Source organism: Crotalus tigris, unplaced genomic scaffold, assembly GCF_016545835.1.
Source record: "Crotalus tigris isolate CLP2741 ecotype Arizona unplaced genomic scaffold, ASM1654583v1 scf7180000017673.840971, whole genome shotgun sequence".
NCBI lineage: Eukaryota > Metazoa > Chordata > Lepidosauria > Squamata > Viperidae > Crotalus > Crotalus tigris.
This window is the reverse complement of record NW_024096558.1, coordinates 364,812-381,346: the sequence shown is the minus strand read 5'-3', so window position 1 is coordinate 381,346 and position 16,535 is coordinate 364,812. Positions and strand designations below refer to the sequence as shown.

At 40.8% G+C, this 16,535-nt stretch overlaps 1 protein-coding gene across 1 annotated transcript in view; it reads right to left on the bottom strand.

Annotated features, from left to right (window-relative positions):
* VAV1 (vav guanine nucleotide exchange factor 1) overlaps positions 1–16,535 on the bottom strand; it is a 69,267-nt gene that overhangs the window by 17,132 nt on the left and 35,600 nt on the right. Inside the window, exons 6-16 of the mRNA XM_039337266.1 lie at positions 13,406–13,498; positions 12,540–12,608; positions 8,717–8,820; positions 7,685–7,784; positions 6,169–6,264; positions 5,599–5,667; positions 4,409–4,495; positions 3,113–3,198; positions 1,265–1,397; positions 916–1,025; positions 59–160 (exon numbers count right to left, since the gene is read on the bottom strand). Of these exons, the coding sequence (XP_039193200.1) occupies positions 59–160; positions 916–1,025; positions 1,265–1,397; positions 3,113–3,198; positions 4,409–4,495; positions 5,599–5,667; positions 6,169–6,264; positions 7,685–7,784; positions 8,717–8,820; positions 12,540–12,608; positions 13,406–13,498 (1,049 nt within the window). The remainder of the gene's footprint in view (positions 1–58; positions 161–915; positions 1,026–1,264; positions 1,398–3,112; positions 3,199–4,408; positions 4,496–5,598; positions 5,668–6,168; positions 6,265–7,684; positions 7,785–8,716; positions 8,821–12,539; positions 12,609–13,405; positions 13,499–16,535) is intronic.

Genomic DNA, 16,535 nt, shown 5'->3' with positions numbered 1-16,535 from the left:
ATTAAATATTTAGAATTTATTCAAGGGGGGATTGAAGTATATGGCGTAACGTGCATACCTCAGCAGCATCTGGCAGGCTTTGCAGGAGGTGGTATCTTCAAATGAATACATGTAGAACTCGTGTCTATTGGCCTTGGCATTTTCAGGATAGATATTGGAGCTGTATCATGGAATAAGAAGGCACTTAGCAAGCAAAATGCAATACTTCTGCTTGTTAGATCTTTTGCTTTGTAAAAGGCATTAGGAAAGCAGTAAATTGTTTGGCCCTCTTATATTATTTTTCTTTTTTTGTTCCCGAGTTTGTTTCAATTTGGTTTTCTACATGCCAGTTGGTAAAAATTGAAAATGCTGATATTCTTTGAAATATTCCTATGATTTCATTTTAAGAGAAAGCAAAAAAAGTATAGGCTAGTTTGTGAAAAATTAAGAATGAATAAACAAAGATTCTTGATAAAAATGGTCACAGTCTGAGAAATCCTCTATCTTATTTTCTGAATCCTATTTCTCATCTTGCTTTGTCAAAAAGAACTCTAGGAAATTGCTGAACTTCATGAAATAATGAAATGTTGGAAATGTTACGGCTTTTGTTGATCAGCTAACAGGAAACCCATGTTTAATGACTATAACTATCTAATTTCTGTAGAAGCCTTCTGATTAATCAAGCCCTTCCTTCCTTCCTTCCTTCCTTCCTTCCTTCCTTCCTTCCTTCCTTCCTTCTTTCTTTCTTTCTTTCTTTCTTTCTTTCTTTCTTTCTTTCTTTCTTTCTTTCTTTCTTTCTTTCTTTCTTTCTCTTTCCCATTAAGGTGCCCTGTTAAATCTGGAATGAATCCATCATGCTGTGATTAGTCCAAAGCACAGCAGACTTGGAATGATAAAGGTCATCATGCCAAGGCTAAAGGAATAGAAGAAACTTACAGAGCCATTTCAAATTGTTCCATCCACTTCTTTTTCAGCTCTCGTGTCTTGAAGTACAGTTCATAGCCCGAGAATCCATTAAGCTCAATTAGAACAAACATATGAGTCCACTGACAACAAAAAATGCAGAATAATTTATTAAGGCAAAATCTGGGGCACTTTAATCCCAGACCCCTTGTCCCCTATTAATCCCCTTTGGAAGGAACATAGTACAATGGATTAGAAAGGAAGCACAGCATTGTCCTTTTGGGCTAAACTAAAATTTAGTTCTAATTCTAGAGCAAAATAGAATCCATGACTGCCATTCCTTTCCCAGGTTTTCTCCCTATAGGATGTACTCAGACTTTACCTTCTTATTGTCTTTTTCTGCAGAAGAACCATCTCGGACCTGGTAGTTGCACAAATCAACAAATATCTTCATTTCATATGAATCCCCTTTTCGCTTGCAGATTAGCAGAGCTTTATCCAGGAGAAAACCATATCTACAAGAAATGGTTAACTTCAGAAAGTCAAGCAAGAAATGTACTTTATAAACAAATGAATGTTGAAACAGACCTGTCTGGATAACAATGGTAGTCATCAAACAGTGTTGAATTGCTCAGTATTCTCTTGAGATATATGCGCATAGAAATTTAGAGCATCCTTAGTGATGACATCAACCTCTGGCCCTTCCCTCATCAAGTGATTAGACCCATGATGCTACTTGACAAAGAATTTTGGAAAGTTAGGTGGACAATTGTACTCATGAATGAAAACAACTGTGGGTGCTTGAAGGAGCAAGCATCAGCCCCTCCTTTCCTCAAAGAAAACTGCTATCAGTACAGAGAGTAAGTATAATGGCAAAAATCAAGCCATATAAGCCAAGGCTAGACCCACTATTAGGCAGAGATAGCAGGTGTTGGTTGCAATGAAAAAGAAGCAAATTGTTATTTAAGATGTTCTTGTAATGGGATAAGCATGTGAAAAAAGCCACAAGAGATATAACTGAGCAGACAAACCAGAGCTATCTGCTTACCCTGGGGAGAAAAGAGATAAATAACAGAAACCAGACTGTTGTCTGGTGTGGAAGGAGGCAATATATGGGCACAATAAAGTCTACTCATTATGGTCCATGCTGTTAATATCTGTAATTAGGGTGAGCTAAAGTGCTTTTAGTAGAGAAGAATGTAGGTGGGTAGCCATACAAAGTCATCGTACAGTATTATCAGATGTTACATTCCATGTTACATCGCAGCTGTAAAGAACACAATTTGATATATTGCTTTCTTTATCATTCCTATGTAACAGTTCTGTGGTATATAACCCATAACCTTGCCTAGTTTGGGGCTCTTTCGCATTCTTTTGGCTAGGAGCCCAGTGCATGCCAATGAAGGACATTTTGTTTATCTCCAAACTGTTTGGTCCCTTATTTAAAGTGGACATTTTCCACTTCAAGTATTATTTTGCTGTAAATATTTTAAAAATATACAACCTCCCCCCACTAATTTCCAAATATGATAGCAAGTGCAATAATCCAATCTTGTTCTGATTAGAATAGGGCTACTATACCTGGGCTGCAAAATTCATTAGTTGTCAGAAAAGAAATGCAAAATAAAATAACTTTTTACTGGCCTTTAGTGACAGATTTTTGCAGCTTGGACATGTCAGGCCTAATTCAGAAGTAAGTATGATTGCACTAAGTACAAAAACGTTACTCAAACGGTAACTGACCATTAGTTCTCCTATCATATCCAGCAGAAAGCAATAAACTGAACCATAGCAATTACTCAGAAATATCTGCAAAGAAGCCACTTAGTTCCTTGTCTGTATTAAATAGGTTTGTGCTACAAGGCAGCAGAGAAAATACTGGATGGCATAGATTTGATTTAAAAAAAATGTCATTCTTTCTATTAAAAAATCTAATAAAGAGTAGAAAAATCCAAAGATACATATTAGTGTGGAAGTGACATTGCTGAGACACACTATCCAGAACTAGGATATCAACAGTGTAGAAGCTCCCTACCTCAAACTTTTTTCTCTTCTGACCCTCTCAGGTTTGGCAATAAAAGCAGAACAGCTAATGAAATGCTTTTGTGTTTGCAAACACTACTTTTGCTTTCAGTATTTCAGTAAACATCATAATATACAATATCTGACACATTTGGCTTTGGGACATATGAATTTATATTGCTGCCAAAATGTTCATGCTATCCATTACCTGTCTAATTTGGAGCGCTTTTCCCCAGTAATGATCTTCAGCTCTCCATCAATTTTTGGCCTCCCAAAGTGAGCCAGGGATTGTGACTAGGAGGAAAGAAAACCATCATATTTACAAGATATAAATTCTTTATGCGTAGGACTTGTTTGGGATTGCCAACTCCTTTCAGTGGCTGGTTTCCAAAATAACATTAATAAAGGGAAACAAGAATGATTTCATTCTCCAGTTTTTATTTCCCAAATAGCAGCCATGAGCTTCTGCATTCTGCATGAAGGCCATGATGTTAAGACACAATATAGTTTGCTGTTAAAAATTACCCCTCCCCTCCCCCAGCTTAAGAATAAGAATGGAAATCAAACGGAGAGACGAAATCAGGGCTGGGAATGAGAGGAAGAATGTAAGGCCCTTTGTTCTTGAGGCCAATGTTGAATTAAAGGTAGTTATTAGCAGATTTGCAGTGCAGGCAGAAGCAGCAGCAGAAGAGAGCTCTTTGGAGAAAGCCATTGAATCAATTGACTGGGAATCATGGAAGAAGAAAGAAGAAGGGTAGACTATATACAGTGTGGAAGAAGGTGAAATGCACTGGTAGAATTCTACAGATGAAAGTTCAAAGCAGAACGCTTCTGGTGAAAAGAGCATTCAAAGGAGACCATGGAAGGAGGAGGATGGGCAGAGGCTGGAGAACAGGGTGAACTGGTAGACATCTATTTTGAAAATACCCAGCAACATTCTGCAAAGATGAAAAGAGCTGAGCAAGACATAACAGCCTGAAACAAAAACTAAGAGGGAACCAGCAGAAGGTAAACAATGGAAGGGTCAAAGGCAAATTAGAGGATCACAGAATGAGCATTAGTAAGTGAATGGATCTGATAAGATGTGGAAAGAAAAGAGCCCCCCACCAGTAACCTTCAGGATGAATTTGAGAGTAAAGGAGGAACTTCCAAAATACTGGATAGCAAAAGAACTAGCATTTGGGGAAGAAGGCAGGTAACCTATTAGTAGGCTGTGGGTGTGTGCTATTTTAGGGTTTTCCTTACTAATGATTTCCCCTTTTAGACTGAACCCACATAGCCCAACAATTGGTGACATCTAGATATGATGGATTGTAAAAGCCACAATTCCCAACCAAGATGCTCAACAGCTGGGCTAGCTGGAGACTATAATTTATTTGGACAGCACCAGTGAGCTATCCCATTGGTTTTATATTGGATATAATTAAGGTATAGGATTAATCTCAAAAGGAATTGAAAATGTTCAAATCTAAATTCTACCAAAGTCCCTCACAGCAACACTCACCAGATTCTCTATGGAAAGTTGGAAATTAGTTATTTGTTTCAGTGTTTCATTGTCTCTTTTGACCTCATTCACACACTGAGCCAGATCCTAGTGAAATAAATAATTTGGTTTTCATTCAGTAGCAGAAAATTCAGAAACAGTTGAAATAGTTGTCCAATAGAAAAATATAAGCTTAAGGAATTATTAATAAACATGTAATTTATCACTTAATTTACCAGAATAAGTATATATTGTGTAAGTACTTAATTCCCACATACACTTTTTGCACAGTGAAAGCTTTTCACATCTCCAGTGATGCCATCTTAACCTTCTTAACTTAAGTCAAATCAAGCTAGATCAATACTAAGGCAAAGGAATCTAGATGTAGAAGGTCAAACATAAATTGCTGGTTTCTCTTATAATTGCAAATAACCAAATTTTAGTGCCTAAACCAGCCTCGTATTTGTATCATATCACAGTTCCCAAATTTAAAAGAGCCTTATTTTTAGCTCAATTCAATGCTCTCCCTACAGCATTGGAAGGGAAATACAAGGAAAACCACCTATGAAACCAAATTCTGCCCCTCTCTTGTGGATGCCATAGAAACCACAGCTCATGTTCTTCTGCACTGCCAGTTCTACAGGTACTGTCAGATCCCCAAAGAAATGTATTACTTTTCTACCTATCCTATATATGCTTCTATAACCATTTTGGGGGGGATCTGACATTCTGTTAGGAAGGGGGATGCTCTGGGTGATGCTTTACCTTGCCTTGCCACTTTGTCCTTCCCCCAGGGGAAGGAATGCAGCCAAATAACATCACTCTTACCTAGAAGTCTGTTTGTGCTTGGAGCCAGAGGGAAAGGAAACTGAGAGAGACCTTGAAGAGCTGCCAAAGGAGCCAGTTACCAAAACAATATACCACCTGTGGATTGGCTGAGATTCAAATGGGCAGTGGGACCCTGGAGGGATGAGTAACGAATATTGCTTTTGATATACTGCTTGCACGGGAGTTTTCCTTAGACCTCGCTTTGATTCCTTGCTATCACTAGTTCCTAATAAAAGTTCCTTTAGAGACAATGCCAGTTTCAAGAGTTCTGCTTTCTTGGGAGACCTAGTTGAGGCAGGTCATTACGGGGACATTTGCCACCAGTGGATTATCCCGGTTTTATTTAACTTCCTGTTCAGAAGAGCCACTGATACTACTCTCACCCTCATGGCATCTAGCGCTTGCCTCAGGTTCTCCTTTTCAGTTGGTTCTGGTGTGTATTTGGTCAGCTCCTGGAAGAAAGAAGGAAACAACAGGAGTTAACAGATTTCACAATTATAGTTATTGTGTGTTCTCTGATATGCATGTGCCACATCTCCACTGACAGCCTGAAACTGGTTTTTTTGACTGTATAAATTGTAGAGTCCTGTCCCAAGGAACAAAAGGGTAGAGATGGTTTCACTGCTTCAAAGAAGTCTCTAAGAGAAAGAGAGAGGAGACTCAAGGGAAGGAGACCTTGTCTAAACAAAGTTAAGATTCTTGGCTTCCAGCTTCTTCTTTGTCTTCTTCCTTCAAAGTCCCTCCCCCTCCCCCCCTAGTTCTGAATTTCATCAAGGAACTGGCTCCAGGCACCTAAGCTCAATCTTCTGGGAATTTCTCTACCCCAAACTCAACAGGAGAGAAAGCTGAAGAAAAGATCTTTCTCAGGTTTTCTGAGCATCATTCCTCCTTTCTCCATTCTTCATCCCCCCCCTCCATGACATGGGGGACATAATCTGATAAAATGTTTTTACCTGAAGGAGAAGATGATATTTCAAGACACGTTGCATGGGTACCATGAGGAGATCACGCAGGCTGAACCGGCCGTTATTGGCTCGTTGGGAACATTCCTGACAGGCAAAAACATGATTTATGATTCATTAGCCATTTATACTTCTCCTGCAGTGGGGAAAAATTATTGCACAAGACCAAACTATATCTTATCAGCTATCAATATTATGAGGCATCAGGAAACCAACTGCACAGGAAAGTTAGAACTTACTTTATTGAGAAAGATTTGAATTACAGAATTTTGCAGACCTGATTGTGCTGTGCCTTCATTCCCTTTTACATCCCAGTGGATCAGGGAGGAGTCTGCCTGAGTCTCTTTAGACTATTACCTTGTACCCTATTACCATGTATCCCAGGACTTAAGGAATGTTTCATAAGGAATGTTTCAGTTTTCTCGACCTATGTAACAATTGTTGCCTATTTCCCTCAAGATCATCTCTCTGACCCTCCACACAAGCGAAACCACATTTGCCATTCCTGACTTCTTGTTTTTAACTTAGTGGTAAGACCGCATGTCTGCATCTACAGCCTTGGAATAGCTGCCAGACCCACCAGTATTTGAGGGGCTGCCACCAAGAAGAGGGGGTCATGTTATTCATCAAAGCTCCAGAGGGCAGGACAAGAAACAAAGGTTGGAAACTGATCAAAGAGATAAGCAACCTGGAATTAAGGAGAAACTTCCTGACAGTGAAGACAATTAAACCAGTGGAACAACTCGCCTCCAGAAATTGTGGGTGGTCCACATCACTGGAGATTTTTAAGAAGCTAGACAGTCAGATGATATAGGTCCTCCTGCTTGAGCAGAGGGCTGGACTAGAAGACCTCCAAGGTTCTGTTCTGTTCTGTTCTGTTCTATTCTATTCTATTCTATTCTATTCTATTCTATTCTATTCTATTCTATTAATAGAATCTTTCAAATCTGAAAGTACAAAGCTCCTATCATCTCTTCTTATAGTCTGATAAGAGGATCCATTTTGAGTTTTTTTCTCTGTCAATTATGTAGCTGTAGGCTGCCCCTCCCCTTATCAAATTATTCCCTAGGGCTAGGCCACATGTTTTTTCCCCGTTTACCAAGGTCATTCACATAAGCCGTTACATAAAGCAATGTACACTGAAAAAAATGTTTTTAAAAGTTAACCTGTATTTCCCCCATTTGCCTTCCAAGCATTATAGTTGAGAATTATGGGAACTGAATCCCAATTCATCTGGCAGTAATTAGGTTGATGAAGGTGGGTTATATCATTGCTAAAGTGGAAAGGCGAATAGAAGGATTAACCTTGAATGATCACTAGATGGCAACAAAGGGCAAGAGTTATATCTTTCTTTATTGCCATCTAGCTGTCATCCAGTTCTTGCAGCAGAGATATGGAACCTTTGTAGATCATCATGAAAGCAATTCCCTCCACTAGATATGATACATAAAACAGCTTTTTGGTGCAATGGGAGAATCTAGCACATGTATCAAATAGCATCTCTCACCTCTAGTTTCATGCGCACATCCACACTAATATTTGATACTTGGTCCAGATATTTAGTAGCTGATTCTACCTGACTGCAGTAGCGACCATAGAGCAAGAACCTGTAAGTGAAGTGTAAGAAACCAGTAAATGAAAGTTACATATCTATAGAAAAATACTCAAGCATGAATTTAGCTGTTACTGTCAGTATAGTTTATGTACCTGTGTATATTGCTAGGGAGTGGATATTTGCGTGGGTGAAAAGTCCAGTTCTGAATGTTAAACAACACTCAGTTATTTGATTCAAATTTTATATTTCTCTGGGAATGCAGGAAAATTAAGCAACTGAGCTACTAGATCTGGGCTCCAAAAATATAAATGGCTATTAGATAGCAGCTGAGTTAAGAATTTTCTATATTTTTTTGTCTTTGTCTTGCAGTTTTGCACTGCAAGAAGATCACATCATTCAATTCTAGATGAAGCAGGGCCCGGGTGCTCATGGGAAGGGCTAATAATGAAGCTAAAGCTTCAATAATTTGGACATTCAAGGAGGTAAAAAGATATAAGAAGCACAGGAGGAAAAATCAAAGGCAATTGAGAAAGGGAAAGAAAACAATGTTGCTACACACTATTTCCCATGACATTAGCAAGCACTTATGAAAGAACTCGAACATTTATTGAGACCCAGTCTTGATGAAATGATGTCTGGAATTGAGTGAATGACCGAACGACCAAGTGGATATCTGAATGTCGGCAGCCAGATTAGGTCATCCTAATTTAAAATATCTGCCTCTGGGATGGGCATGGAATAACATGCTTGCTATCTGAGGTATCAGCATGGGGCAGTATAGAAATGGCATCTTTCCAAAGAAGTGGTTTATATATCAGTAAAGGCACTAAAGGTCAAGGCATTTTGTAGCCCAAAAATGTATGTGAAAGAGAAAATACTTCTGTGCTACAGTAGTATGATGAATATGATAAGGGGCTGGGCCAACTTTGCCTTAGATTTCCATAATTTGGGGGGAGTTTTAGACTTGTTGAGGAAAGAACTTACCGTTCTTTGTACTTGATAAACACTTGATAGAGATTCTGAGAGTGGCTAAACGACAAAGCATTCTTCAGCTCCACTAGAAAGCACTGATGAACTTTCAAAAGTTCCTGATGGAGTACAAAAATCAGTGATAAAAGTATAACTCATTTGCTTGGCTTGTTTGCGTCTTCTGGTGTTTCTACTAGCATAAAAACTGAGCAAGGACAATATCTAACACCAAGGGAGAGTTTTCAGAACTCTGTAGTGTTTGCCATAGCAATCAATATTAGCCTCCACAATCGTGTCTTGTCCTGATACTCTTCTCACTCCTCTGTGTTCTGCTGTTGAATGTTGATTGGCAATAGAGGAAAGACCCAATATGAACTCTAAGGAGAACAAACTGGACCAGTTTGAGCACAGGGTAAAATTGGGGGAGCCAAGTTGTTTTGATGATGCTTTAATGACTCTGAAATGTCTTGTTGTAGAAGTCCACTAGATCTCATTGTTTTATTTTTGGCAAGTTATTATCCTTTCAGTTCCAACAGGTTTTTAGATGTTATTTTTGACTGGATGTTTTAATATCAGTATTTTTACACAACAGTTTTAGCTTAACATTTTGACTGCAAATTTCATTCATTCTAAGATATAAGGAGTGATTTCCCACTCTGGACAAATACTGTCCTCTCTAAAGCCATACAGCCCCAAGTGGTGAAAGGATTGGAGTTTTGGCAAAGATGGCCCATTACTTCCATGGTCCTGCTGGCCAAGGCAATAGACAAACTTCCTGCCACCACTTTTAAATGCGACATGATAGTAGTGTTCCAGTATTTGAGGGGCTGCCACAAAAAAGAGGGAGTCAAATTATTCTCCAAAGCACCAGAGGGCAGGACAAGACATAATGGTTGGAAACTGACCAAAGAGAGAAGCAACCTGGAATTGAGGAGAAACTTCCTAACAGTGAGGACAATTAACCAGTGGAACAGCTTGCCTCCAGAAATCGTGGGGGCTCCATCAATGGAGGTTTTTAAGAAGAGGCTAGAAAGTCACTTGTCTGAGATGGTATAGATCGTCCTGTTTGAGCAGGGGGCTGGACTAGAAGATCTCCAAGGTCCCTTCCAGCTCTGTTCAATTCCTCTGGCTCCAGCAGAAGGAGATGGAGTGGGCCAGTGATGGTGAACCTTTTAGAGACCGAGTGCCCAAACTCCAACCCAAAACCCACTTATGTATCGTCGAGTGCCAGGTGGGTGTGGCCAGTTGGGTGGGTATGGCCCATTGGATGGGCGTGGCTGTGGTGATAACGGCGACCGGGTGGGACTAAAAAGTTCACACAATCAATTACAACTTTGCAAGATCTTTTTTTTTTTCCGCAAGAAGTTGAAATTGACTGATTGATTGAACCTTTTTTTTTGTACACGGCGAAAAGGTTTTATAAAACCCAGGTGAAGGCCTAGGACTGGGGTGACGGAATGCGTGCCCACAGAGAGGGCTCTGAGTGCCGCCTCTGGCACCCGTGCCATAGGTTCACCACCACTGGAGTGGGCAAAGGTTCAAAGGGCACGGCTGCAGCCTGCTTTGGGCCCTGAAGTACCATGCCCTTCACTCCCTAGCAACATCCACGCAAAAAAGCGGAAGAATACGAAGACCACATTGGCAGTGAAAATGTAAGAAACATTTTTAAGGAAACAGTTAAGGAGGAAGATTCTGGAGAATTATAATAAGAAATGTACCACAGGCTTTTGATGTTGTTATGAAGTGGCCAGATAAAATTATTGCAACCTACTCATGTTTGTAAAGTTTTTGATATTCTTGGTCTGACCCTGTGTGGTGGCAAATTAAAGGAGAGCTCCATGAGTCACTAGGGCAATCTATGCAGTATTTTACACAATCTGGAGTCAGACAAAATAGGCTAGAGCCAAGATCTGGGGAGTTCTGCCTCTTCACCTTTTGGAAGGGAAACCCCATTCAATGGAAAGGATAATGAATCCAAAAGCTCCTCTGATTTTGGTGGAATCCTAATTCTGCTGCTATTTCAGGACTGAGGATTGAGCCACAAAGCTCTTGTCTAAAATAAATGGCTCATTTTTGCAGGTGAATCACTCTGGCCATGGAAAGAGAGAAGGGAAGCAATGACGCATAAGCAAACTCAAACCAGAAAGGTTACAGAGGACATAGCAGAGGAAGGAAGTCTAGGCCACAAGGGTAGCAAAATGGAAGCCTGTCCAGTAGCATAAGCAGAGTGCAATTCTTTTAAATGCATTGCAGATGCATTTTCGGTGCTCTGTGGTCATGAAATCTGAGGACTGCATCAAAATGCAATGTATTCCATGGGATATACTGTATGTATAGATAGATAGATAGATAGATAGCATATCACTACAAATGGATTATGATCATTTGTAAAAACATAGCTGTGTGTTGGTAACAAAGGGAAAAAGACCAGGGAATGTTTCGAGGCTGGAGTTGTCTGGCTTCCAGGGCCAAAGGATATTATTATACTATGGAAGATATTGAAACCATGCTGATTGGCCACTAGAATCCAGTCCCAATCATCCCTTGCCTGGTATTACAAAATCCATCACTGGTCAGGCTGGTTATAGGATGGTGGGCCTTATCCCTTCACTTTGCAAATAGTGTCAGCTGCATAAGATAGAAGTAAAAGGGATTGAGATGGCTATGAGGAAATTAAATATTTGTATTTATTTATTTGGTCATTACATGAGATATATTTATATCTGAAAATAAATTTTATAACCTTTATTATTTTTCTGCTTATTTATTTATGATATCGATTTATATGGCCATCCAGCTGGCAAACAACTCAAGATGGCTAACAATAAAAACCCTACCATGATTAGAACAACAGCTCACCAAAGGAGCAAAACCTAGAAAAGAAAAAAACAACCTCTGTTTCAAAACAGGCTCAGTTAGAGCCTGGACACAATGCTCAGGATCTGGGTACTTCTGGCTGCTTTTGTTAATTTTAATTTTGTTTCTTTAAAAAAAAAAAGACTGGAACTCAATTTTTTTCTTTTTTTTTACATTCCACTTGGCCAAGGAGCATGCATAGTTCTCTTTCCTATTTTACTTTCTAAATGGGTGTATGTATGTATGTGGGTGTGTTTATAATGACTTTTTTCATGAAACAGAAAAAATATGCTTATGATTTGTGGTTTTGATGATTAGAAAAAATGATATAGAGAAAAATAAGCTCTTTTTTGTAATCATAATAGTTAATATTGTAAATGTGTTTATATTTGCTGCAGAGGAAATTACAAGCTTTTTAATATTTCTTTTGTTTTCTCTTTCTGCACTTTTTTCTTTCCCCTTCCTTCCTTCCTTCCTTCCTTCCTTCCTTCCTTCCTTCCTTCCTTCCTTCCTTCCTTCCTTCCTTTTTCCTTCCTTGCTTTGTTTTAGTTTTTATTTAAAACTTTAAATAAAACCATTACCTTGTTTCCATTGCCTCCCTTCTACAGCCTTGATTTACCTCATTTCTCATTCAGTAAGTAGCAAACTTTATCAGGCATAATGGAACTAAAACCTACATATTTCTTTGCCACTGTCAACTGGAACTGATTCTGGAGTTTGCATTGCAAACTATATTGGAAGCAAATTTACTGGATGCCAACTGTACATTTCTGTCTGTAGCTTTCAGACCAGTGGTATCCTGACTATGCTCATGGAAATCTCTCCAAGGTACCTGCGTGACAATGCCTTGTCTGCTCTTGTACTAAATGAATTAAATCTATCTCTTGAAGCCCAATTATACGGAGGTGCATTAAATTTATGTAGGATTGCTGATACAAAATTCCTGAAAATTAGTATAATCAAAAGCACAGAAATATCTTACCTCAATATTAATAAAAATATTCTCAAGGTCCTGAGGTTGCAAGAACAATTGCAGTGGTTTCATAAAATGCTGCAAAGAACAGATCCTGGTTAAAATGATCAGTAATAAGATAATTCAAGAGAGAAGATACTGAAGAAAGATAAATATACAGTGTTAAGTAAAAGAACACTTCATGTTAGAAGGAACCAAGACAATCCCGCAACCCACATTTGCACAATTCTTATCAAAAGAATCAAGAGGCTCAAAAAATGAGTGAGTGGCATGTTCTGACTTCCTTGAAATGAAAGTACCTGACAACTCCATTACAAGATGAGGAATAGCTTGGAGATAGGGAGGTATTTATTCCAATGACTATGGAAGGTCATGCCACCATAACAGATTTCCTAGAAGAACATGTCTGACTAAGGGATTTCCAACCCCATCTTCTGCAAATCAAATGCAGATGTGAAGAACCCAAGACAGTATAGATTTCCTTTGGACCTCATGGTGTTAAAAATAACACAGCATGCCCATTTTTTCAAAGTTGCTGAGTTCAGCATTTCCATGTCAGCATTGAGTAATGAAATGGGAAGAGAAAGCCCTGAGGGATTTCTGCACATAGTAAGTGAGGCTCAAGACCGCAACTTATCTTTTTGCTAGCTATAAATAACAGAGTACTAAACATTGTGGCAGATGTGGGCCAACCCCATTTTTATTTCTTTTCTGATACTCAATAAGGTCCCGAGTCACTGACTTTCTCATCTTCCATATCAATTAATTCTGCCCCAAGGAAGCTGCTCTTTTCAAATACATGGAGAGAAACATACAGTAGAGCCTGAACTATTGGTAAGGAAGAGGTGGATTAGATCAATATTGAGCATAAATACCTGGTGAATTGATTCTAGTGTGCTTGTGTATTTTTCTTCTGTTTGTTGGATCTCCTGAAGGCAGCATTTCCTCTTATCGAGTTCAGTCATTCGCTGTTGCAAGACACAAAACATAGTGAAAGTCCATGTTTATTGAAAAAGACTAAGATGTCTATTGAATATCCATGGCCTCCATTGTTGAAGCCAGGAGATTAGATTTCAAATATAAGTTCATCTATAAAATGGAAATGACAGTGAACTTCCTATTTTTAATTTGGTTTAGTTGTTTCTCAAAGTGTCTACAATCTGTTGGGGACACAATTCTCCTCTACAAAAAAGTTATTAATACATCAATTGCAGAAGCGATATTGTCAGAATCCAATTATATTTCATCTTTAATTATCAAACATAGAAACTCCCAATTCTGCCTTCTCTGGATTCTGCCATAAGAGGGAGAAAAGGGGGAGAGCAAAGGGGCTTTATGGCCCTCACTTCCTTCAGCACACTTCAAAGGACTGAATGTGTGTTTATTGTGGCCTCTAAGCGTTAACATATCAAAGAAGAGTAATTGCCTTTCATGTAGTTATCTGAAGTCTCCATCCAGACGGAAGAAGAAAGGGGATGGAATTGTGATACTTGAAACTATCACTGGAAGGGGGGTTGATTGGGTGGGACTACTGGGGAACCCCTTAAAACCTTGAATGGGAGAGCTTGAACCCCAAGTCCTGTCTAGCATGCCTGCAACCATTTTCTCTTAATAAAGGATTCCTGTTGGAAGAGCTATTCCAAGAGTTCTGTCTTCTTAAGATGCAAAGTGGGGTGGGTCCTTACATTAGACAGGACTTGCAAAATTAATCCACCTGGAAGGTAGACCCTTGCCGGGGGATTTTGCAAAAATTTACCATGTCAGACAACGAAGCAAGAGAGGGAGAAAACTCCCTGGAAAGAGAGCCGCTGACCCAGTTGGAACCTTGCCAGATGTTGGGATCCGAGAGGCCAGATTTCTCAGAAGAAGAAGTGGTGGAGACACAGGACCACAAGCCTCGCTGGTCGATGGGCGTTGGAAAGAAAAGCGAGTGGGGAAAGGAATCAAGAAAAGTGACCCTGAGACGGGGGACCAAGCAACCAGAATGGAAGCAGGAGATGGAGAAATCCCTGCACGCAAGTGAAGAGGGAGGAAGCTGTATGCCGTACTCAGACTGGATCCTAGAGAGAGCTATTGACCTGATGAAGAGAACTCTCAGCTCCCTAGGAGAGGAGATTCCTGAGCCCTACGCCCGCCCCAGTTCCTGGAGCCACAAAGGGAGAGACACCGAGGGGGACGTGGAACCTGCAACCCCAGGGACATTTACTGATCCAGGAGCTCCCACCCCCTACCGGACCACAGATGGAAATCTGGACGGAAGACACTACTACCCACAATGGAGGCACCGATCCATTCCAAGACGTCCACCGTTGGAGGTGAAATTCAAAGGGGAGCCAACACGCTTGGGGTTTTTCCTAACCCAAGTCCTCAGCTACATGGAGGAATATGGGCAGGACATCCCCAGCGACAAAGCCCGCATCCGGATCGTGCAATCTGCCCTGGATGGACCAGCTGCAGATTGGGTGGTGAACCTGCATGACTCCAATGCCCCAGAACTCAGTAACTTCAACCGTTTCATGTCCTCTTTGAGAAGACGATTTGAAGACCCCCTGGCTGATCGCAAAGCCCGTGAAAGAATAACAACGATGAGGCAGGGCAAACGCCCAGTGGCTGAGTATACACAAGAATTCCGAGCCATTGCCAGCAAACTGAATTGGCCAGAAGACATCCTCCTTGGCCGTTTCAAAGACGGACTAAACTATGATCTATATGATGCTTGCCTGCCCCGAGGAGACCCACATCGACTTGAGGAATGGTACGTCTTGGCAGAGGAAGCAGAGATCGACATATTGAAGAGGCATCGCCGAGGAAAACAATGGAGCCGCCCCCCGCCTGAGCTGACACACCAACCGGTGAAATCATCGGATACAGCCAAGAAGCAGATGGGGTGTTTCAAGTGCGGAAGAGAAGGGCATCGAGCTGTAGAATGCCGCTCAAAGGCCCCCCAGCACAACCCAGACAGATCCCCAATCAACAAACCCAGAGGGTATTCAGCTAAGCCAAAAGAAACAGCCATGAAAATGATGGAAATTGCAGAAAACCCCACCTCTGCTCACCAAGGGGAAAGAACTCCAGCCTACACCACAGGGACGGTGGATGCCTCAGATGACAGCTCGGAAGGCGAACCCCTGGTAAGTGGACGCATCACACCCATCTTCAAAACAGTGACTATATTAATCCCCCCCATGCCCGAAGCTGTGAAGGTGAAAGCCTTAATAGACTCTGGCTGCACCCGCTGCCTCATTAGCCCAACACTAGTGGGGAATCTGGGCATCCCATCCAGGAGACTGGAACAACCAATCTCATTTGGCCAGCTAGATGGATCCATAGCAGGGGGGGTGCCAGCTACCCTAGCCACTCTGCCAATACACCTCTCCCTGGGCAACCATGAAGAGGACTTAACGTTTGTGGTGACCCCAGGTATGGAATGCCCAATGATTCTAGGGATGGAATGGTTGAAAAAATGGAACCCCTGGGTAAATTGGAGGACGACAGAAATCAAATTCCCGAAGGGGGACCCTATGGACTTAAAACCCCAAGGGAGGCTACCAGAATCAAGAATAGAAAAAGCATCCATAGGAGAGGAAAAAAGATTAACAGAAATACCAGAGGAATATAGGGACCTTGCTGAAGTCTTCAGTGAGGAGAGGGCGAATGAGCTTCCCCCCCACCGACCCACAGACTGTACCATTGAATTCAAGCCTGGGGCAAAACTCCCGAAGCCCAGATTATACTCCATGAGCCCAAAGGAGAAGGAGGAAATGGAAAGATTTATAAAAAAAAACCTGGAGAGAGGTTTCATTGAACCAGCTAAGCCTAAAGTGGCTGCCCCGGTCCTTTTTAGAGAGAAGAAGGATGGCTCTTTACGTTTATGCGTGGATTATAGGGCCCTGAACACAATCAGTGAAAGCAACCTATACCCGCTGCCCCTCATGAAAGACATGCTGTCACACCTATCGAAAGGGAAAATTTTTTCTAAACTAGACTTAAGGGAAGCTTACTATC